This window comes from Heloderma suspectum, chromosome 2 (genome assembly GCF_057233095.1).
Source record: "Heloderma suspectum isolate Gila_16-S chromosome 2, 16-S_ref, whole genome shotgun sequence".
Taxonomy (NCBI): Eukaryota; Metazoa; Chordata; class Lepidosauria; order Squamata; family Helodermatidae; genus Heloderma; species Heloderma suspectum.
In genome coordinates this window covers 242047508-242070841 of record NC_139459.1, presented here as the reverse complement: position 1 = coordinate 242070841, position 23334 = coordinate 242047508, and the positions used below count along the sequence as shown (strand labels likewise).

General features: G+C 41.6%; 1 protein-coding gene across 1 annotated transcript in view; it reads right to left on the bottom strand.

The window, feature by feature from the left end:
- Nucleotides 1-23334, bottom strand: part of TENM2 (teneurin transmembrane protein 2) — a 1208485-nt gene that overhangs the window by 37751 nt on the left and 1147400 nt on the right. Inside the window, exons 17-23 of the mRNA XM_084838625.1 lie at nt 20622-20889; nt 18808-18951; nt 14213-14462; nt 12006-12026; nt 3785-4017; nt 2101-2255; nt 709-1583 (exon numbers count right to left, since the gene is read on the bottom strand). Of these exons, the coding sequence (XP_084694751.1) occupies nt 709-1583; nt 2101-2255; nt 3785-4017; nt 12006-12026; nt 14213-14462; nt 18808-18951; nt 20622-20889 (1946 nt within the window). The remainder of the gene's footprint in view (nt 1-708; nt 1584-2100; nt 2256-3784; nt 4018-12005; nt 12027-14212; nt 14463-18807; nt 18952-20621; nt 20890-23334) is intronic.

Below are 23334 nucleotides of genomic sequence, written 5' to 3'. Positions count from 1 at the left end.
CTGCAAGGCAGAGGTGGGGTCTGAGTTCTAAACACACTAAAAACTCACAGAATCCTGTTTCACAGCAATCACAGTTGCTGATAAGAAAGGACAGCTTCCAATGGGGTGCTTCCGCTCCTGCCAATTCCCTTCCACCCCACCAAGTCCCTTCCGCAAGTGGTGGGTCCCACCAATTCCGTTGTGCAAGCGGGACTCACTGCTTACGCAAGGGAGGTCTAGCAATTCCTAGAGGAAGCCCCCAAAGAAGTGGAAACGCTCATTTCTGGAAGGAGGAGGCAAATCAGCAGAGCTTCTGTGGGTGCCACGGTGCCTACTGGTGGTCCAGAGCATCTGTTAATTGAAAGAATGGTTCTTCTCTACTTTATATAATTATCTGCCTCTCAATTCTTACCTGAACATTCTCTTACCCATCCTCTACCTATTCCTTGCTTCCTCCTTTGACTTTGCTAAACTTAGTGCGTGCAAAAACGTTGCATATTATGTGAAATTCTCCAAGCGGCAATTAGAATAAATTATACCAAATAAGAAAATGAATGCAAAACTGGGGGCTGAGCCTGGGTTTTGGGGGGCATACAGAATATGCTTAGACCTGCCTTTGTCTTTGAACCATATTCCATGATGAAGCCCTACTTGAACCATATGCCTTGATGGTCCTACATCACTTAGACAGACAATGGGTGTGCAACATTATTCTGAAAATGGTCTTACTCATAAAAGGTTGTCCATCCTGTCTCATCACTTTTTGTTGCCAAGAGACCACTGTTCCCATGATAAGTCATTAATCCAAGTTCCAAGGTCTGGGTCGACACTACCTTAAGACCACCATTTGTGCCAACGACAAGAGTCACAATTTGATTGTCAGGCATTAGAAAATGACGTGGTGCTCCATTTGTATCCCGACGAATTTTTAGAGAGTTGCCATTGTTATCAATCACTTCAGTCACATCATTATCGGCACTATAGGTGAAATTATATAGATATTCTCCAGTAACAAGGCTCAGGGTATATTGGTGGATGCCATCAATGCTGAAGACATATAGTTCCTGTTCTCCTGGAGATGCAATTTCATATTGGTTGAAAGAGTTAAGGATAGGTTTGTTTTTGCTGACAGCCCTGATACGTATATTTCCAAGATCTGCTATGTAAATGGTGCCATCTGGTGCCACAGCTAAGGAAGATGGGGTATTTAAGATGGCGTCAGTAGCATAAGCATCATCACCAGCATAGCAATTACAGTTGACATCATTTTTGCAGTCACAGTCTGAAGCTGCCCCAGCCAGAAGACAAATCTCGCCATTAGTGGTGACCTGGCGAAGCCGATTAATTTTTTTCTCATCTGTCTCACTGATGTAAAGAATTCCAGTGTGTGAGATGGCAATGGCACTGGCTGACTCCAATGCAGAATGAATGGCCAGTTTGCTGAGTGAGTAGTCTATACCGGGAACCTGGCAGTGCATTGGACGGCCAGCAATGATGCTAACCTGATGGTTCTCGGTGATTCGCAAAATGACATTGTTCTCCAGTACATACAGAGAGTTATCCATTGGATTGACAGCTAGGTCAGTTGGCCACTCCAGACGCACCTATGAGATGCACAATAAATTATGACCACTTTAAAAACAACCTGGACAAACACATTTCTTTGGATGCATAAAAATCGTGTGGGGAAGAGCAAGTAATTGGTTGAAGTTTTAACTGACAAAATCAAGGAGCAAACCTGAGCACAGTTCACTTGGACAGATTTCTTTTCACTATTCATCAAAACTACATCCAGTGGCTCCACTGAATAATTCTATATTCAGTATATAGGACTAAATGCTACGAAGAATTATAGGAAAAACAAAGCCAGTTAAAGACAGTGTTACCACAGCTCTGTTTTTCTATCATTGATATACATAATTTATTGCCAAGAAGGCCTGTTTGTTCATTTCAGTAACCATATTAAATTTCATTTTGTACTGTATATCATCAACAGTACCTTCAAAAACAATTTTTTCCCCAACAGATTGGAACATATAGTGTTTCCTGGGGAGAACAACCGGGCATTTATCCAAAATAAATAGCCATCTGTTTTATTACAAAGAGGAAGTAACACTCTACCTGTGTGACATCCATGCTGGAATCACAGCTTAGTGGCCGAACAGCAGTTAGGTCATTAGAGCCCAGCAGAGTTGATATGATTCCATTCTGATCAACTTTCCGGATCATTGTAGCATCAACAAAATACATAAGACCATACTTATCCACTGCAATTCCTACCAGGGTGCAATGAAAGCAAAAATGACTTCTCTGCCCCTGTGTGTTGCTGACATATTTATCAAGAACACAGATAATTGTGGTTGTCAGTCACTTGTAGACATTGCTCCTGACTTGGGGGGTCTTAAGTACCCTACTTTAGCCAACTCAAAATGTATTGCAGTCAATGAAATCTTTGGCTCTGAATTTTGAAAAAAAATCATTTCCAAGTTAACATTAACACTGTAGGCTAAAACATTTGAAAGGCCACAAATTGCCCACCCCATTTTAAGCGATTCATCCTTTCCTTTAGCTCCTACTCTCCTTGAGAAACAGAAGCATGTGTGCCAAGGCCATTTCAGTTAGGAAAACTAGTACCTCTGATTTGCTGCCCCAGCAAATGTAATATTCTAGACAACTACTTGTTAATATTGCCTAGAGCATGCAAGGAATACTTTGTCCATTTGGTTCTATGAACATTAATTTAATTCAAACAATTAAAGAAAACTCAGTTTGAAAAAGCTGAGAGGACTTCAGATTAGTTTATTTTAAGCAAAGCAGCACAATTCTCAAATTAATTTGATAAACCATTTTTATATAGAAAAATCTCCCAAACAGTTGAATTTCAGATTTCCATGGTTCACTGCAGCTGTTCCATTGAAATTTACCAATCTAGTTTTATTTCTTTAGCTGGGGTTGGATCCAGATTTAAGATGGATCATCTGCCTTCCCCATCCCTCCTTCCCACAGCAGCCACTACAGCCCCCTGAAAATGCCAGAAAGAGTTGGGAGACCCTGATGAATGAGGTGAGCTGTGGGTGGTGGGTGGGAGGAGGATTCCCAAAATTCAGGTGGAGGAGCCTTCTACGAGAGGAGCTCTTCCTTTTGCAGAAGGTTGATCCTGGATCCAACTCTCATAGCAATTAAAGCTAGAATGTATACACTGCCTATAGGTAGAAATGTCTTCATTCAGTGTGTATTTATATTTCTTTTGCTCTGTTTTCATTCATCCTAAAAGGATGACCTGCCAAAATATAGGCACGTAGGCTTTTTTTTTTAAAAAAGTGCAATATCGAAAAGCAAGCACAGTCAACCTTAATCTAAGAACTATAATTCCATACATTCTTTTAAATATTTTAAAATTATCTATTAACAAGAAGGAAAATAATGTTTGGCTTTTGTTTCTTTATAGAAACAGGATACAGACCAGACAGGATCAACCACCTCTGCCCAAAATAATAGGAACCCCACAAAACATCGTGTTTCAGACAGTCCTGTTTGTTTGCACTTCCTCTTCACAATAGAGTGCACCTGGTTAGCAAATGTTTTGTTTTTCTTTTGCAAGGTAAAAAAAGCACAGGGCTGTAGTTTACTTCCAGTAAAAGCAAGGCCCAAGACAAAACTGTACATGGGAAATACTTGTCAACCTATTGTAATTAAACCACAGATTAAAAATAACTCAGCAAGCAATGATTTAATTGCTGGATAATTATGTCCAGAGTCAATATAGCTTCAGACAATTGTTTGTGCTATCTTTTGCATCCCTTACCTCGTGGGCTCATTAAAGTGGCATCCACTGCTTTCCCTCCATCACCACATCTGGCCTCATCAAAAGGCAGACACTGCTCGCCTGTCCCTGCCACCACTTCAGAATTACCAGATAGGTCTTTTGCACCAGTAAGGGCTTTGACTCTGTAAATACGACGACTGTTGGTGTCCGATACATAAAGTGAGCCCGAAACTGGATCCACAGCTAGGTAGTATTTGTGAGCAGGGTTGTTGCTTTAGAAGAGAAAAAAGAGACAATATGAAGGATAAACCAGGTCCCCATAAAGCTTTCATGCCAAGAGTAAACTGGGATATGACAGATGGAGACTTGGGTTGGGCAGGAAATGTAAACAACTCTACTTCAGACCATATTAATCGCAGTAACGGTTCCCTGTCCTTCTGTCTAAGGGTGAAGCCCTGACCCACACAGCATAACATCAGGCTTGACATAGCCTGTCCACTCCCCTTTCTAACCCTTAGTTTTGCTAGAAGGGACTGAGTTTAGGTTTGGGTGGGAGAAAATCAAGTTCAAATCCTTTCTCTGCTGTAAGCTCACTTGTTGGCCTGGGGCAAATGTCAGCGTCTCAGCCTACCCTACTTCACAGAGTTGTTGTGAAGATCACACAGATAATGCCATGTGGACGATCTTGAACTCCTTGGATGAGGAGGATAAAAAAAAGGTGTCAAATAAATAAATAAATCTGAGCAGGGACTGCTGGGTAGTATGTAGCCCATAGACTCATACTTATTTTAATCAACTCTGGCAAGGGGTCCCATCTCAAATTAGGTCTGCAATCCTATGCACACTTGCTTGTGGGACTAATGTCTGAGTAAATGAGCATATGATTGGGTTGTATGTGATAGACATTGGCTCTTAACAGCTAAGCCCACTAGGAAATTTCTTCCTCATATAAGACCAAGCCACCTTGGTTTCTAGTCAATCTTGGTTTGAACTTTCTCAAAACTGGAAATAGACAGTTTTACATCTGAATAATATGGCACTGAAGATATATATGGTTCTCATTAACTTCCATTTATGGATTTCTTTTTACCACTCATGTGAATCCATCTATTTTACACAGCATGGATGTTTCATTTTGTGCTTTCAAAAATAATGTAACCACAAATGCAAAATATATGGGAACCCAATGTGAGATGGCTTCTGACAAGAAGCTGTAAATTATTTTTCAAAAATGAAGAGCATCTGTGACTCGTTGTAAAATTTTTACCCCCTCTTCCCACTGTGCAAAATAATAGAACACACTACAGCCTGCTCTGAAGCTGCATAAAAGATGAATAGTCTCATAATTTTTAATTGCAGTGATTTCCTTTTCTCATCCTTCACTCTTCATAGAAAGAGTTTTTATAAAGAGTTTTGTAACTCTTTATAATAAGATGGCCACTCCGTGGTGGTTAGAGGTTAGTGCTGCCATTTAGTATTCCAAAATGTCATGCTCAAGGTTAGTACTGAAGAAGCAGGGCAGAACAGTCTTTGTTATTAATCAAAATAGAATAAAGGTGTTCTAAATAGTTTCTCCTTCACTGAATTGTATGCCATGAACTGCTTCACTTTGCTTTGAGAAAAGACTGACATACATCCTAAGTATGGTGGAAGTGGTTTTGTTACACATTCTCTGCCCAAAAAACAAATTCCTCAAAGTGGAGCAAATGCGTGTTAAAACCACCTCCACCATACTTTTGAATCCAACAAACTGTGGTTTATCTTCACTATCGTTTGTTTGAAACAAACCAATGGCAAACCATGGGTTATGAAGATAGCTTGTTTCCACAAACCATACAATTATCCATTATTATCAATTAATAATACAAATTATTAGCAATTAGATAATAAGCTAAACTGGTTAATCTACAATAGAGAAGGAAGGAACATCTGAGCCCAGGGAGAGGCTAGGCTCATTACTCTAACAGTAAATCAGGGTCTGCCATTATGTCTGAATATAGACTATCTGTATGTACTCTGCAATATTGGGATGCTTGCATGAGTTTTTTTTAAAAAACAGATTGGGAAGCTGATAACATCTGTGTCCTCTAAGTACACAGATGTTATCAGCTTCCCAATCCGAGTCCCCATGGCATAAAAACAGCAATCAAGTGGCAAAAAAGATATCCAGCTTTTAATTTCTTAAATGTGAGATGCTGGGCCTTGCTTGCCTATAAATCACAACCTTTGAGCTAGGAGCCTTACTCCCTTATCCCAAGTGTGTGGTGATAGCTATGGTTAGTGGCAAGGAAGGAAACTGAACTTTGTGTACACTTGGAAGTACTTTCCACTTTACAATTATTTCATTATTGCTTCAACTCATGAATAATAGGTTTTAAGACTGGCTCTGGGAAGCCTTGGCTCAGATTAAGCCTAAGTCACACTATCACAGAAAACATGGGGCTCCTGAAAAACATATGAATTTCTCAGGGAGAAAAAAATGTGTAAAACAGTCCTGAGTCAGAACTGAAAACACTGCTGTTCACATTCAAGTACCTCTTTCATAGGGTGTTAAGACAGAGAATACAATGGCAATGAAATGGTTCACTGAGCACAAGATATTCATTCAACAATTCAACAATATGCAATAAACAGAAGCAGATGTTGTTGCTGTATTCCAATTTGGAAGAGGAACTGGTTGAAGATATCTATTTTAAGTCAAAAGCCTTTGGCTCATTTCTCCCCATGTCATCTCACAGCTCACAGGTGGTGTCAGGACCCAGCCTCAGCACTGGTGCATTAGTAACTGGTGCATTTAGTCACCCCCTGCCAAGACCCTGAGGAAGCACTAAAGTGCTTCTTAGATGTATCTGTATTACATTGCTGCAGAGAAGGTGCTGATAATAAATGCATCCCTAAGAAGACATCCTACAAGCATCTGGTCAGTCTCTAAGATCAACTGAAAGCACCACCTGTACTGTCTGGTAAAAAGAAGGTTTCTTTGGTGAGGCACAAGTGGATGGTTCCATTTCCCCTACTGAATTAGGATTCTATATTAACTGTGCTAGTACAGGCAGTGGTTTCTGCCCCCAAAGCTAGTATGCATCAATAGGATTGAGCTGTAGCAATCAAGCACATAGTTTTGAGACAAGCCTATTCTTCTTTGCCTTCATACCAGATAAAGTCCGTGGTATTATTTATCGAGGACTGCAGTGTTAACTGTATACCTAAAACAGCAACAAGTCCTCCAGATTTGATAATAAACTAAGCTATTGTTCTGCTAAAGTAGTTCCCCTTATCTTGTTGGGTCAGTGGATGTCTTGAGATATTATCTTATTCCTAATAAATCTGTTTTGACAGCTGTTCGAGGTGTGGAGCCAGTGAGCCACCTGCAAATTTAGAAATGTCAGCCTCAGCTATTCAAATAGACAACTGGACTAAATGGAGAAGCTCCTGCACAAACATGCCTGGCTAACAACAGGCAGATGTAATGAGTACTTTAAACAAGATCTCTGCAGATGCCAGCCCTGCATGATATAGGGCAAACTTCTTTAAAAGCCAATAGAGGCTTTAAAAGTCAGCAGGAAAAAGACAGAAAGTGAACGTTCTAGTTATTTTGTCGCAACTGGACTTACTGGTCTCTAAAAGCCACACTTGGATTTTGGAGATAAACAAAACTGAGCAAGGTTATGCTGAAACAAGTACAGCACTAGCATCTTTATAGACAGAGTAGGTATATGGTAATACTCAGATTTGGAAGGATGTTTGTGGATGAAGATGCAGAAATGTCAGAAATCCAATCTTTTGTTAACTGTGTTGCCAAAAAGACTGCCTGTGACACTTTGAGATTATCATAGCCATATCCCATGGGATGGCATGCTGGCAAATATATGTTCAGGACTGGGAATAATAACGGCCATGATTGCCAGCACAACATCATAACTTCTATTGTTGCATTACTTTTGCAACTTGACCAAGGACATGGAGCTCATTAGGCAGCATGTGTTGATACTGCTTTAATGACAATAACCATTATGCTCGCTTGAGCCATAGTGCCTTCTTTCAAAGATTTTCCCTGGTAAAGAATCAGACAGTCTCAAACAGAGATGAAGCAGGAGCCAGATGTAACTGGGTAAAACCTATTTCCTAGTCCTAGTAATCCCATTTGAGAAACAAGCATGCCCTGTCGTCTGCACAGCCCCATTCTGAGGTCTTTTTCTTGGTCACACTAAGCCTTATTCAGGTGTTATGCTTATTAAGGTACATGAACATGGGTAAGAGAAATGGACTGGTGCACTGCCCCCGTGTCATTGTGCATGCCAGCCCTGCCTTCCAAGTCCCCAGCTTCCCCATGTTGAGCAGGGGGGTCTGCAGGGGGCTTTTACTCATGTTCACTTGAATGCGAGTAGAACCTTTTGCACAATCAGGAACTGCTAAAGCCTTGTCCTTGTGTTCAGGCTTAGAATGTCAGAATGCTGGCAGGATAGGATGAAATATTGGAAATGGACTTTTAACATCATTATTAATATCATTATACAGTATCTAATAGGGAAGGTGAAAACTGAGTTACTCTCAGTAGGGCAGTGAAAATGTGACAGCCACAGACAAAGAGTGTATACCTGGGAGACCTCCAGGTACAAAATACTAGTTTGTACGTTAAAGAGAAACACAGACTGAAAATTACCTGATAAGGAGTGAACATGTGCATTATCCTTCAAAAGCCACAGAATGTTGAAGGTAGTTGTGTGTCAGTTTGGGGGAAAAGAGGTAAAATGGGTGGGGGGAGACTTGGGCCTATTTGGTCCCCTAACTGCTTATAATATCCTCAAGTGGGGATTAGTGTTGTGGGATGCACACTAACTGGCCCTTTGAAGCTAAAACAGACCTGATCTGAAATAATCCCTCTCCTCCAAGGACTCTCGACTGTGAAAAGGGCAGAGCTCCTAATGCTTAAAGTAGCCTTGAATGGGTGTGAAATAGGGTTTAGAGATGTGTGCTATCAGATGGCTGCTATGAAGCTGCCCATTTACAAAATGGCTGCCCTGGTAGATGCAGCCATCACAAAACACCCATTTCACAGAAAGTCAAACTGGTGAGGCTAAAAGACAAGTACCTTGACCAAGAACATGAATATAAGACAGAAGTGGAATCTGTGTCTTGGAACATAAAACCACTCCTTTGAACCCACAGTTCTCTCTCTCATTCAGAATCATGCCATCACAAACACTCTCTCTCTCTCTCCCCACACACACACACTTCCAGCACACTCACCCCAATCACTATTTTCTTTTTCAGAATCACTTCCCCAAACACACATTCACTGTCTCACTCTCTCTCCCACCCACCCACCCAAAATAGACCCACAGACGTCCTCCCTGCTTTCCCCCACCACCAGATTGCCTCACAGGCCTCCCCACCCCAGCCCCTGTCACCCCCGGTCCAGATATTCCCACTTCCTCCTCCCACCCTGAGCCTTCCCACAGGACAATCTCAGCCTTTGCCCTGCTGCAATTGCCAACCCTGACCATCAGGCAGTGGCAATAGATCTGTCCCTTCCTCCTCATTTATTTTCAGGCAGCTAGAAGGGCTTTAAAGCACAACACTGGCCTCCAGCTCCTCGCCATTTTTACTTCCTACGGATGTCTCTGGAAATTAAAGATGGCAGGCAGCTAGAGGCCAGCCCTTCCCTTTGACATGTTTCCAGCCACCTTGAAAAGCAACTTATGTTTACAAATAAAACACAGGTATCAGCTGGGCACTTCAGAGGTGCAGAGGGAGGAGTCTGTGGGAGCAGTGGTGGCCCAGGGCACCACAATGTCTGCTCTCAGTCTACCATGACTGGCAGCACCTCTCCAATCATTCCCATTCCTACAGAGAGATGACAGGGATTGAACCTGGACTTTCTGAATGCAAAGCATGTGCTCTACCACTGAACCACTGATGTGCTTTTCCCAATATTTCTTTCACTATTGCGCTATGGGTGTATGTAGAATTTCCCAGTAATGCATCACCTTCTCTGCAATTCTTAATGGGACCACAACTTGTCTTCCCAATAAAATTTTGGTCACCAGCTGGGAGAGCAATCCTATGGCCCCTAGACAGTGTCTGGTGGGCCATAGGATAGTTCAGATTCCTGGATCTGAGGCAGGAGATAATGCTCTGACCTTGGACCCAGGAGTCCAAGCTCCCTGCCCCTGCCGCCTCCTCACAGCCAGTGTGGAGAGAACAAATGTGAGCTCGAGGAGAAGAAAAGGGAGCGGTTCTGTGGGCAGGGAGGGGAGGAGACTGGGGCAGCCATCTTACAAACAATCTTCTGGCCGCCCCAGCCTCCTTCCCTCCTGCTCCCTGACACCTCAGCCAGACGGGCATGCCTGTTTAGCTAAAATGAAGAGCAGGGGGAGTACAAGGCAACAATCACCTCTGCGCTTTTCCCACTATGCACAGGATGCCCATCAGCCTCTGAGTGAGGAGGCTGATGGGCATCCAGATAGGATTGTGCCCAAAGTCACTATACTAGCTTACATGCCTTGCAATTGGTAGCAATAATTTAGAATGGAATGACAATGACAGCCAACACAGCAGGATAGAATTCTCCTACTTGCCAAGCACAGAATACAGCTAGGGGTGCAATATATAGGTGATTTCTGCATTTTTTTGTCTAATGACAAATCAGAAAAAAATAATTGTGCTGAAACTACATGTTCACTAGCTACGGATTTCTGGTGTTCAGAAATTAGAATTAAGTATAGCTCTTCAGTGTTGAGAGCACAGAGGGAATTTGTGAAGTCTAATTTTAAGCAGTCTGATCAATTGTATACTTGTATGCTATCTGTCTTTTAAGTATCCTTCTGAGCCAATATAGTCACTCTTTCATTACTTATATGTTGGGTGAAAGGCTTTCATTTTAAGGCTTGTATTAAAAATATGGTTTGTTCAGATAAATAGCATAACCAGGAAACTGTTAAGAAAATATGGCTTCCGCTTATTATCTACTTCCTTATCACATAATTTAGTAATAAGCTACTGTGCTTGGTTCTGCTAATACAAATGCATTCCTCTCATAACAGTGGCAAGAACTACATACTGAATAAGGATATTTTAACACTGTGGCCCAGGGAGTTTTTATGTGATACAAGCAGTGAAATAATTGCAGTCAGTGTGGAACGCACAACAGCATCTACTCAGACCAAGAGGGTACTTAAAGAGTAAGGCAGGAAGTGAGGGAAAAGACAGGAAGTAGCTTCCTTTTGGCCACTATGTACAGACACTAATAGGACCCTGAGCACCCTAACATATTCGTTGCACTATCCTGCAATATGAATCCTAACAAACTAATTTAGAACCCTCATCTTTTATTAGAGCAGCTCAGTGCCACAGTTGCTGTCTTTGTTTAACATGAGCAGGGTAAGGAAAAAGAAATTAAATTTGACAAAGACAGCAAATGCAGCAGGAGGCTTCAGCAGGTTTACAACATCTCGGGAGCCACTCTGAATTGCTTATGCCAAAATACATATATTAGGCAATATCTTTGCTGTTTTCATACTATATCTTATTTATTCAAATACTACATTATTTTTTACTTCACAGCAAATCAAATTTTGATTTTGGGCTGCTCCAGAAATTGTCAAAGATGCCAACAACAGTATGCTTCTACTGTAATGCCCAAAGTGGAATATGTGTAGGGCAGATGAGCAAAACATAAATGCATCCAAATAGTGAGCAGAGAAACTGACCAGGAAAAGAATGAACCCTTTCACAAAGGGATTTATACTCTATTTAACATAACTAATGAATCTGGTGGTTGGATACAATCTGTCCAACAGATTGGCCAACAAATAACATTGTATTAAAAGGGTGGGGGAGACCAAATCTAGAAAAAAACATTAATGAGTTGGAAATGAGTTTTTGACCCATTTCCAATTCATTAGTGCCTTTCTGAACCCTCTCCAGCATTTACAAAAGTCAGTACTGTAGTTTGCCTCAACCATTTAAGCCAATTACAGACTGCAGGGAGAACTGCTCACATAAAAGTTAGCTTGGGGTTCATTATACTTGCATTCCATTAGACATCCCTAATTGCTGTCAGAACTTATTTGGTTGCTTTTTGACTGCATTGTTTAATTGCTAATGCTTATCATATTCATAACACACAATTAGCACATAAATGCTGCTACTTTTGATACAGTTAGAACATTATACAAAAAGCAAAACACATAAAAGCAAACACAACGAAGCAAACAAACCATAGCAAATGATAGCAGGGTTGTGATCTTGGTCTTACCTATGTTTAAATTCTTTATTTCTTTACAGAAAGGAAACAAAAAAGAAAGGGGGGAAGAGAGAACAGTTAGCTGAAGAAGAAACTGTAAAGCAAACATAGCATTTTGCCTTATTCTACATGACATGGGAAAGGAAAGCTCTTTTCATCTTAATTTAGGACACAATCCTATACAAACTTACCTGGGAGTAAGTCCCACTAAACACAGTGGGACTTACTTCTGAGCAAACATCTGTAGGATTGTGCTGTTAGAAAGGAAGCACAACAGAAGGTGGTTGCAGTCACTATTCCGACTGGAATAGCCCCTCAAAGCAGTTTTTGGTAAGAAACTTTCTGGACCATTGAAAAAAATGTCTTGCGTAAAAGTGTCTGTCTTTTATTGTGACAGTGAAAGGAGTTGGCACCTGTCTGTCAGCATGCTTTGTGCAGTGTAGGCCTGACAAAAGTGAAATGTGCTAATATCTTTTCCAGTCAAACAAATGAACCATGAGGCTGTTCTTTAACCTTGAGCCCATCTCTGCTTTGCATCTGGCTTTCCTCTTTGGTCTCTAGAGTTGTCACTTCTAGCAGATTTCACTGTCAGTGTAGCCATTCATCTCACATGGAACAGAGCAATGAGTCACTCTGCTTTGTAAATCCACACAGCGCTAATCAACGTTCATCTCAGCACCATCGGGTGAGATTTAAAGCAATACAGAATGCTGTATATTCTTCACTCAGTTTATTTCAAATATGGAAAGACCGAGTTATGGATGTTCTACCATCCGAAGAAATGCACATAACTAATGATGTGCATCTATACTGAAGAACAGGACTTCACATTTTGTTAAATTCTGAGTCTTGTCTTAGAACTGCTGTGAATTGATTCAGACCTACAGATCTCTCACGTAACTACTTTACATTTCTAAAAAAAAACAACTAATGAGGGGATTGGGGTAAGAGTGGTAGTTATTGTGCCCTAACATTTTTCAGGACAGAAATACATTTCACATATTTATCATTCTTTTCTTTTTACTTGTTTAATGCAGGTAAACACTATCAGAATTAAATTATTGTTGTGACGCCAACAAATACACAGTTATTTATGCCAAACTGGAATATAAAAAAAAAACAGGATATGACTTTAGTACGACAAAACACCCTCCAGAACTAACATAACTGGCCTTTTAGAATGCATTTTGCTGTTAAGCTTTAGAGCAAGTGTGTGTGTGTATGAGGGGGGGGGGGTGTGTGTACAAGCACACAAAACTTGGAAGCTAAATTATGGATATAGCTAAAGAAGCATTCCACAAGGACACAAGATGAGACTTGCTGAATCAGACCCTGGGTCCATTCTAGTCCAGCATTCTAGTAAAAATATTAATATACAAGCCTTCACTGATACTCTAATACAATCCTAGTGCTTGCCATTGCTTTCTCCAATTTTTTTATACGTTTCCATTCTCTTGCTTCCTTTATTTCCCATTCCTCTCTTCTGTACTGTTCTTTCACCTGTCTCCTCTGTCTTTCTTGCCATTTGTCTTTATTATGACATTTCCTATTTCCCCTGTAAACTCCTTCCTCTTCTTTGCTATACCCTTCCTACAACTTCTCTCCTTGATCCACTTTTCTCTCTTTCCTTCCTTCCATCTTATTCTCTCCACTTCTTTATATCAGCCCTCCCGCCCCAGTACTTTCATTGGTTTTGCCATACTTTACTTCCTTATCTCCCCCGCCCCCCACTTTTTCACTGTTTCTTTCTCTTTTCTCCAGGCCTTTTCCTAAAAATACACCCCTCTAATAATCAGGGAGATAGTTTTATGCTTGTGTTTAGATATCACTGGCCATCTTGAATTTCGCGGAGGATCCCATCCCAGATGGCTTCAGTGGAGAAGAGTGTACCTAAACTGCTGCTTGAATTCCTATTTCAATCCTAGGAAGAAGGGGAAACGGCAACACCATGTGGAACAGCCTTTCCCAACTGGGTGCCCTCCAGATGTGTTGGTCTACAACACATATTATGTAGTCCAACACATCTGGATGGCACCCATTTGGGGAAAGCTGATGTAAACTCTAACCCAGGAACCTTTCTTCATCTGACAAATTCATGCGTGTACACAAAGCAGTAAGGTAGGTACTGCTGAAAGCTGCAAGCAACAACAATATAGGAAGCTATCAAGAAGCAACCGATAAGAAAGCATTTGTAGCAGCGCACATAGCAGTGGAACTACCTTAACTCCAAAATGCTGGTAACATTTCTAGAGGGAAAAATGCGCCGAATGTAGTTGAAGTCCCCAACAAAGAGGCTTCCGTCAATTCCTACAGCAAGTGCCACAGGGGCCAGAAGTTTATTTCCCTCTGCAAGTCCATTGCAACTTGGACAGGAGATACTCCTTCGACGACCGTTCCCCATGATGCTGGTGATCACAGCTGGCTGTTGAGTTAGAAACTGATTCTCTCCACTGCCTTTGTGCAGAATACCTAACAATGAGCAGAAAAGCAAGGAGTGTTTTTATTAACTGGATGCTGCTGTTGTGTAATTCTTTGATTAACTTGGATTTTTAAACTGTATTATATAGTTTTTTATGTTGCTTTACCTAGGACCTGGTCCTAGAAGGCAGCATACACATAATATAAATATAAATAAACACATAAGAAGTTATACAACATTATAACAAAAGACTGTTCATATTCTGAGCCATATTACTACTGCTGTCGGGCCATGTAGGACCCAGAATAGCTTTTGATCCTTTTTTCAGTGCAGGCTGAAACCACACTATTTTACGTCCCTTGTTTACTGCTTGTAGCTAGTGCTACAAGTGGTTTCCCTCTCTTTCAAATGGACAACTGCAAAGGACTTTGTTAGCCTCCTCCCATCCAAATCTCCCATTAGGGTATCCGCCACTTGGAGTTGCATGATGTGTTTAGGAAAGTCAACCCAAAAGATCTGTAAACAGTCCAAGATAATTTTCCTGTGAGATGCTAAAATTCACAGTTGAATCTCTGTCAGTGGTGTAGTGATGGGAGAATGCAGGGGAGCACAACTCTGGGGGGTTTTTCAGAGCAAGAGCAATTATGTCATCTTCCAGAATGCTGGGGTCTTTGATGGAATTTCCTGGTTCTGGCAAGTGAATGAGGTGATGACAAGGCTTTCAGGTCTTACTATTTGTGACGGTTTAGCATAGAGGATGTCAGAGAAGGAAAATAATACTTCTTTGTAAGATGGTTTGCATTTTTAGTTAAAAGCAAAAAGTTCCCTTTAGCTAGCTGAAGAAATTTTCTTGAAGTTCAATGTGTTTTAAAAGTTAAACAGATGCAGTCAAAGATAGCACCACTGCGTTCAGTGGAGCTTGCTCTCAGGTAACTTAGGATTGCAGCCATGCCCCGTAATAGTAACTGTTTTATTTTATTAGTGGTTTGTTTGTCTATTTATTTTGGATGTGTCATAGACCTGCAATGACCTATTTATGTCAATGAAAGGGAGAAAACAGGCAAAATAGTGTGCCCACACTCCTTTTTGCCCTTCCCTTCCTGTGGGCTTTTCTGCTGCCACCAGGTCAAAATACCATTTTTTCTTTGGCTGCCTCCAAACTAGCATTAAAACTCTCTGCATCTCAGGTATCTATTAAACATGGGGTGGGTTACCCTCTCCCACAAAAGAGACCACAAAACTTCAAATAACCAAACGTAAATGTTATTGATGAAAAATGTCAATAGGAAAAAAGTTCTAAATTCTGAATGGGTACACACACACATACACACACAAAACCGTAAGACCAACAGGGTAATAATAAGACAACTGGGGATAAATGCATACAGCTAACCTAACCAGATTGTGTCCATATTTTATCCAGGTCCCTTATCCAAGCTATATCCAAGCAACATTGTCATTGGTCCAACTCTTTCAATCAGTTCTCTAGTTCCAGCAGCTCTGACTCTTCTGTTCCTCTAGGACTCTGGGTTTCCTTCCTTCTCTCTGTCTGTCTGCTTCTCTGCCTTAGGCTTTATCACTTAAAATTAGTCTTTTTCTCTCCCCAGTTCCAACTAAATACGGGTATAGTTTCTTGTTCATTTTTGCAAACCAAGTTTCTATTTCCTGAGTCAAAAGCTTTTTTCTTTCTTCCTCTGACCTTGTGCTGAACTTTATAATCTCCTGGTGTCAGGAGTGTTTCTGAGTACAGGGAGTGGGATAGTAGTTCAGATTCTGAAGAAGAACTGCCAGACATGGGGGAGGTATTTTCCCAGGCTAGTCCAGACATGGCTAGGCAGGCTCCTTAGGTTTCAAAGGTCCAGCTGGAGGAGGAGGGTCCCTCTTCACGTCCCCCCGCCCCTGTGAGAGATAGCAAACAGGGAGAGGCGGGGTTTGGGGAGTCTGAATTAATAGATGCCAGGCGCAGACACAGAGCAAAGAGGGAGAAGGCTGGGGTGGAACTTAGACGGTCTATCTGATTGGCCTTGCGTGAACAGCTGCACCTAGAAACCTCACGAGAGAGACAGAGACCTCCCCCCACCCCTTAAGTTAGGCTAGTGAGACTGCCTTCCTTTCAAATGGTGGGCAACTTTCTTAGCCACCTTTTGAACCTCCTGAAGGCATTTCCTTGTAGGCTGAGAGTCACTGAGAATTTGCATCTTTATGACCCTTTGAAATATGGATTCAAAGCTGCGGACTGAAGCCTCTTGTCTGTGTTTGATTCCGCGTTTGAGGTTCAGTGAGGGCAAAAGGAATCCTGAGACCTGGCTTCCTAAGCAAACTTCCTGACTTCTACATTCTAACTAAACTTTTGACCTCTAAACTATTAACTATTGGCTGAAACTGACAAATACACACATGCACACACACGCAAGATTTAATCCCATAATATTCTAAAACTAAGCTAAATATAAAAATGGAGAACTGGATGGCTTTGTTTTATGATGGAGTTTTAACCAGTATTAGGGCGCAATCCTATGGCTTTCGCCCTTGATGCTCATAGGCCTACAAGCTTCCATTGCAGAGTGGGAGGAACAGTGGAGACGGTCGTCGCCTCCGCTGCTCCACCTGCTCTGCATTTCTTCTAGATGGGATTTTTTTGCCTGTCTAGCTGGGGTGTTCTGGAGGGGAAGGGAAGGAGGCTGGAGAGGCCTTGGGATAGCTTGCATCCCAGCCTCTCCAGTTCCCTCCCCTCTCTGAGATGGAGTTCCCAACCTTGGAGAGGTAGTCAGTGTGGTTCTTCCGTCACTGACTGCAAGAGGGAGGGGGGTGGAGCATGGATTCCTGGATCTGAGGTCAGAGCGCTGCTGTCTCTGAACTCAGATCCAGAAATCCAAAGTATCCTATCTAGGGGTCATAGGATTTCGCCCTCCATTCCTTTAAGTATAAATAATAGAAAAGCAGGATCTCTCTCTCTCTAGCCCTCTCCTGGGATCAGAACTATGGATTATACTTGGATGCATGGCTATAGGGGGTGTCATGATGTGCTCCTGCACTTCAAAATTTACCACTACACCACTGATTCTCTTTCATACTGTTTATGCGACACATTCATATTAATAGGCCCTGAAAGAGAAATCCAATTTAAAGAAAAGGTAATGAAAGTCTCACATGTACAACTACCCTCACATAGTGAGGTTTTCTTTGTGTATGAGGGAACATTTAAACATACAAACCCACCACCTTCACTGTAAAGTGCAGGAAAACCTTTACCAGCTGGTATCTGCATAAAGTGCCTCAAGCACTACTTTTAGGAGAACTACATTAGCACTCCAAAAACAAAACAAATGACCAATGACAGTGCACACAGTTTATAAATATATAGGTTTTCACAAATTATAAACAGATTTTAAAGACCGGTTTATTTGAACTACATTAGTCCCACATTCTACGGATAAGAAAAAGCATGAGAGGAGTAGAAAGGAAGCAGGGAAGAGAATAACTGTTCTGTGATGGTACTAACAATATCAAACCAATTAATTCTGTTTTAAAACTTATTTTATCCCACTCTTACATGAGGCTTCTGGTGGTCTCCCACCAAGGGACTCATCTGGTTGATACCTGTTTTTCACAGCTGCTTAACTTCAGCCATGCTGCAATATCAGGCACTCTCAAGTCATTCACTGGGTACCACCACTGCATTCTTCTAAACAGAAATATATTCCAACAGGCCATGCCAAAAAAAGCAAACATGAGTGACTTAAAGATAGTCCAGAGGAACCTTTCTCACAAAGTTGCAGCAGTTCTGTGTCTCCTAGTCACTACTGTGATGCACAAAGCTTTTCATATGCAGAGCAAAGGCATGAACAGAACTCTGCATACATTTCAAGTGCTTGGATTGGCTTCCAATAAATCAGTGTACACAATGTTGTGTGTCTGTGACAAGCCTGCAAATAACTGTCTTAGTGGCTGGGTTCACACAACACAACAACCCACACTCAAGATTGTCAGTTGTCATTGAACTGTGGGTTGTTGTTGAAATGTGGGTTGTTGTGTTGGGTAAACCCAGTGGTGCAAAGACATCATGATTTGTTAACCATAGATAACCTACGAAGAGGATCCATCGTTTGTTGTTTGGTTGTAAACTGTGGTTTGTTTGTGTTTAGCAAACCATTTTTTTTTAAGTGTGGCTGGGTTCACATAACACAACAACCCACGGTTCAACAGCCACGGTTTAACAACAACCCACACTCAGCCCATACTCAACCTTGAGTGTGGGTTGTCATGTTGCGTGGACCCAATCAGTGTGTGGCACCAATTAGATGTCATCACAAGCACTGTTTGATATTTAGAGGTAGCCATCAGAATGGAACTCACACCTAAAGCTTAAACACAAATGAAAATCAGTGAACTTACCACTTTTTATATTAAGCACATGATGCTTATCCAAAGACCACCTCCCTAGATTTGAGGGGTCAAGTTCAAATCCTTGCAGCAGGGCTGTCCTTTTCTCCCATAAAATCAGACTGGGACAGGTCTCATACTCAAATCCCACAGATACTGGAAAAAATTAATAATGCATGTGAATGACTTGCCATCCACCATGAAGTACTGTTCCCAAGATATTCTCTTATATTCTGAAATATTAAATTCAGATATTTGACTTCATTTAACCCTGAAACTTGATTCAGTTGTACTCAGGAGAACTGTAAAATCTGATAGTTGTGGAGGGGGGTGGGGGAATGAATGATTTAATGAGGGGGAATAGGAAAAAGAACCCTGCTATGATGTCAGGACTATTTTTTAATTAGCTGTCTCTTTTCAGCACTGACTATATGAAATATGGAGGCTCAATGTTGTATTTATGTGATCATGAAAAAATGTACAAAATACTACAGTAGAAATATATTAAATGATGCACTAAATATATGTTAATGAGGTATCTGCAGAAAAAGAGTGTTATCATGTGGAGACCTTTGAAAATATGAAATTGCAAGTGACAGCTCTTGCCAAATTGACTTCTCCCCTGCTCCAATTTTAATATGAACCCACTTATTATTTACTGTAATGGTTATGGATTCCAAAGCAGCCTTTACGCATTATGTACTAGCAAATGTGTTTACCACTGCACTTAAACACAGCACGAACCCCCGGCCAACGGCAGCTCCCTGGAGCATATATCAGCATGACACACATTGTGGTAAGCGTAGGGCTTGTTGTGTACATTTTACATTTTTAGTGTAAACATAAAATGTTTTGCAAGTACGGTTGCTTAACAATGTATCTTGTCAAACAGCTAGCACGGTGCAGAGGATTAAGCATTGAAGTAGGACTAAATAGACCTGGGTGCAATGCTATGTTCATCTATGAAGCTCAGTTGTGGCCTAATTAAGTCCACTAGACTCTCTATAAAGCCTCATCCGGTTTACTTTATCGTTATGAAGGAAAAAATGGGATAACTCCAAGCACACTGCCCAGAGCGCCTCTGAGACAAAAATCTGATAAATCAATGAACTGTGTCCTGGATTTTCTGTCCAATCTTAAATAACCCAGAGACTTTTTGCAGAAGCCAATATCTGAAATGTAGATAGATAGACAGATAGATAGAATTAAACCCAGAGAGCTTAATTGTTGTAAACTGCCCAGAGAGCTTTGGCTATTGGGTGGTATAGACAGGTAATTAATTAATTAAATGTCCCATTTGGCGGTTCAATAGCATTGTGGAAAAGCCCCTTCCCTCTAGCATGTAGATGGCATACAGTGTGAACTGAGCTCTCTGTGAAAAATGTCTGATAACAAAGAGACCTGATTTGCATGATCCTTCCGCCTCCCCACCAAAAGCTCACAAATTGGTCTTAGCTTACACGAAGTTTGGACTTTCTAAGGCTTCATACCAGTTCGCTGCTGAATTTCTGTGGGAAACCTCTGGGAGGAGGGGGTTCCAGTGGTGCAGCAGCAGGGGTGCTCCCCCAGGGGGGATCTGGAGGTTTGGAAAGTGGCCTCCGGACTCCCCGAGGTTGCCCACCCCTGATGTATCTGAATGTAAGATGGTACAGGCTGCTGAAGAGCTGGAAACCTTAACCGCTATAAATAGTTGTATTTACTATGAAATGTCTGAAGCCATCTATAGATTATTTCTAGTCTTAACAGTGATCATGGAATTTTTACTCGAGACCAGTTGTTGTTAGGATGACATTTAAAAGTTGTATAGTTTGAATCTGATGGCATACCTACAGCATCCGAGAGCCCATAAACCTTCTGACTATAGGCATCTGTTTTGTCCCAAATGAAAGTGTATGCCAAATTGGGAGATGCTTGGAAAGACTTTTGAAAAAGATGTCCTTCCACTGCTACCATCAGATGAACTTTAATTAAGTTCAAAGGCACAAGGGACTGCGTCATGGTGATCTTAAGCAAAGATTTGTATCCAGCAGTACGGGAACTCAGATAGCAGAGTTTTATATTGGCACCTGGGACTTCAATTTCTTCATGAAGAACCTGATTGAGAAAACAGAGTACACATTAAATGTGAACCTTATGGATGGGAATTTTTGTTTAGCTTGTGGATCATATTTATGGATTAATGACTTTTTGCTGCTGAGCAGTTTTAGCCTGTGCAGTGGCACTGTTTGGGATATGATTTCTCTATTAATAATGCTTTGGTCACTGTTATAGTTTCTTTTCTTCTTCTTTTTTTTAAAGAACACACTGTTAGCAAAAGGATAAATAAGAACCACAGGTTTTATAGCTAGTTATGTGCAAGAGGGCCACAAGAGGCTGTAATTATATGAACCTGCAACTCCTACTAACAATCAGCATAAAACAACAAGGGATGTTGTTGGAAAAGGGAAAACCCATCGTCATCATCATAGTAATGAAGATTATGTAGGGGCCCCTTAGCGGCTATGTATCATTACCTAGAGGGGCAAACCCCAGGCTGTTTTTGTTTTGCATGAATAAAGTTTTTACAGATGGCCTAACTAGGAGTGAAAGCAGAAGATTCATTTGTTTAAAGCCACATTACCCTTTTGAACTAAAAAATATGAGCCCAACCCTTCCTACCTCTGCTTTGTATGATAAGCACATACTGGGTGGGAGGGGGAGGTAGGAGTCAGATTTTTTTTAGTTCAATAGGGTAATGTGGGGGAGGGGCATCGAGCTGAACCCTTTCCATGACTACTGCTCATCTCCTCATAGTCTCTCCCACAAATGATTTTTCCTTAGTCAAGCTGAGGAGAAAAATGTCTTGGGAGAACAAGGGGGTGTCTCCATGGTCAATTTGCTGCGAGCTAGCTCTGTTTTTTGGTCGTTCAGGGAATATGACGTCGTGGCCATCTCGCGGCCATCCTGGAGCTTTTCGTGGAAAAAACTGGATTTCCTGAGACTACTTTAAGTCTAATTCTTTTCCTTAAGTCAGGTTCTCCGTGGTATAGTTACTGTGTGCCCCAACCCACACATTTATCTCAGGTATGCTATGCCTGCCCAGGGATGTGCCTTTCACTGTGACCCTGGTCAAGGGGTGTTTCCCATCCCTGTGTTTTCCAGCACTAACCAATTAGTGTCTACTCAGAAGTAACCCCCATTGTGGTCAATGAGGCTTGTCCCCTGAATGTGCACTTCAGAATTTACAGATATCCCCCTCAATCGAAATAGCACATTTTAAAGCACTGATTCCCTAACGGCTGTAAAGTGCTGTCTCGAAGCTGCGATTCTCCATTGTTTGGTTTACTACCATTCAGAAGTAACTAATTCACGCTTTTGACCCTGCACTGCATCATGAAAGGGGGCTGGTTTCCTGTCCCTGTCTTTCCCAGCACAAATGTATGTGTGTGTACTCAGAAGTAACTTCCATTGTGGTCAATGAGGCTTGTTCCCGAAATGCACACTCCAGAAGTTACTGAGATTCCCATGCATGGAAATAAAGCATTTAGGAGCCTTAATGTCAAAGCTGCATGTCTTTGATGTTTGCTTCCTTGCTTTTTGGAAGTAATTAATTCACAGCTTTGATCCTCTGCAGCATCAGCAGCTTCAGCAGAAAAGAGAACAGGGATTAGAAAGGGGGCTGGTTGGAGCCACAGTGCTTCAAGTATTCAGGGGGTTAACTCTCCTAAAGGCTGTGAAGCTCTATGTTGATGCTTCTTTCTCAGCTGTAACGGAGTAATTAATGTGAAGCTTCAAAGCTTCTATTGTTCACAGCATCAAGAGCTTCAGGGGAGAAAGAAGGCTGCACTTGTGTTTCTTTAATGTTTGCTTTAGAATAATTAATGCAAAGTGTTGAAGCTTCGATCATTCCCAGCTTTGTCAGCTGTAAGGGAGGATGAGGGAAGCCTCTTGCACTGGTTAATCAGCCCCTGCCAGTCTGATAATGTTCACTCCAATCCGCCCACCCCACCCAGAAGTATATTCCTGTGAAGAGAGTTCATGAAGCCCTGCGCAGACCAAAGCCGGCTCCTTGAAAAATCTGGGTAAGCCACCTTTGTTTCTCCTTCCATTGTTGTGGAGACACCCCCCAAACTGCAGGGAGTAAGCCATGGGGGGGGGGAGTTCAGCTCCATGTTTGTGCACCCCTTGTATGCAACAATCAACTCTCCTCCTCTTTCTAAGCCCATTACAGCATGGACTTAAACACACAGACCTGCTGCCATTATGCCTAGTTAGCCTTGCCCTATGGTAGTTGGTCTATACTATAATGACTGAAAGCTGGGGACAGTTTAAGGTATTCAGAAGAAAGTGTTACACAGATGAAGAAGAAAAGCTCAGTACAATGCATTCATCTGAATAAGAGAGGTCTGCCCTTTAACTCAGGGCCATTTCTGATAATTTCTATACTCGTAGCTAGAAGACGCAAGTACAGAATCAGGTACCCAATGCTGGACATGTATGCTTTTGTTGGAAAGGACAGACCCACCAGTCTGAGACATGTATCGTGTTGAACTACTTCAA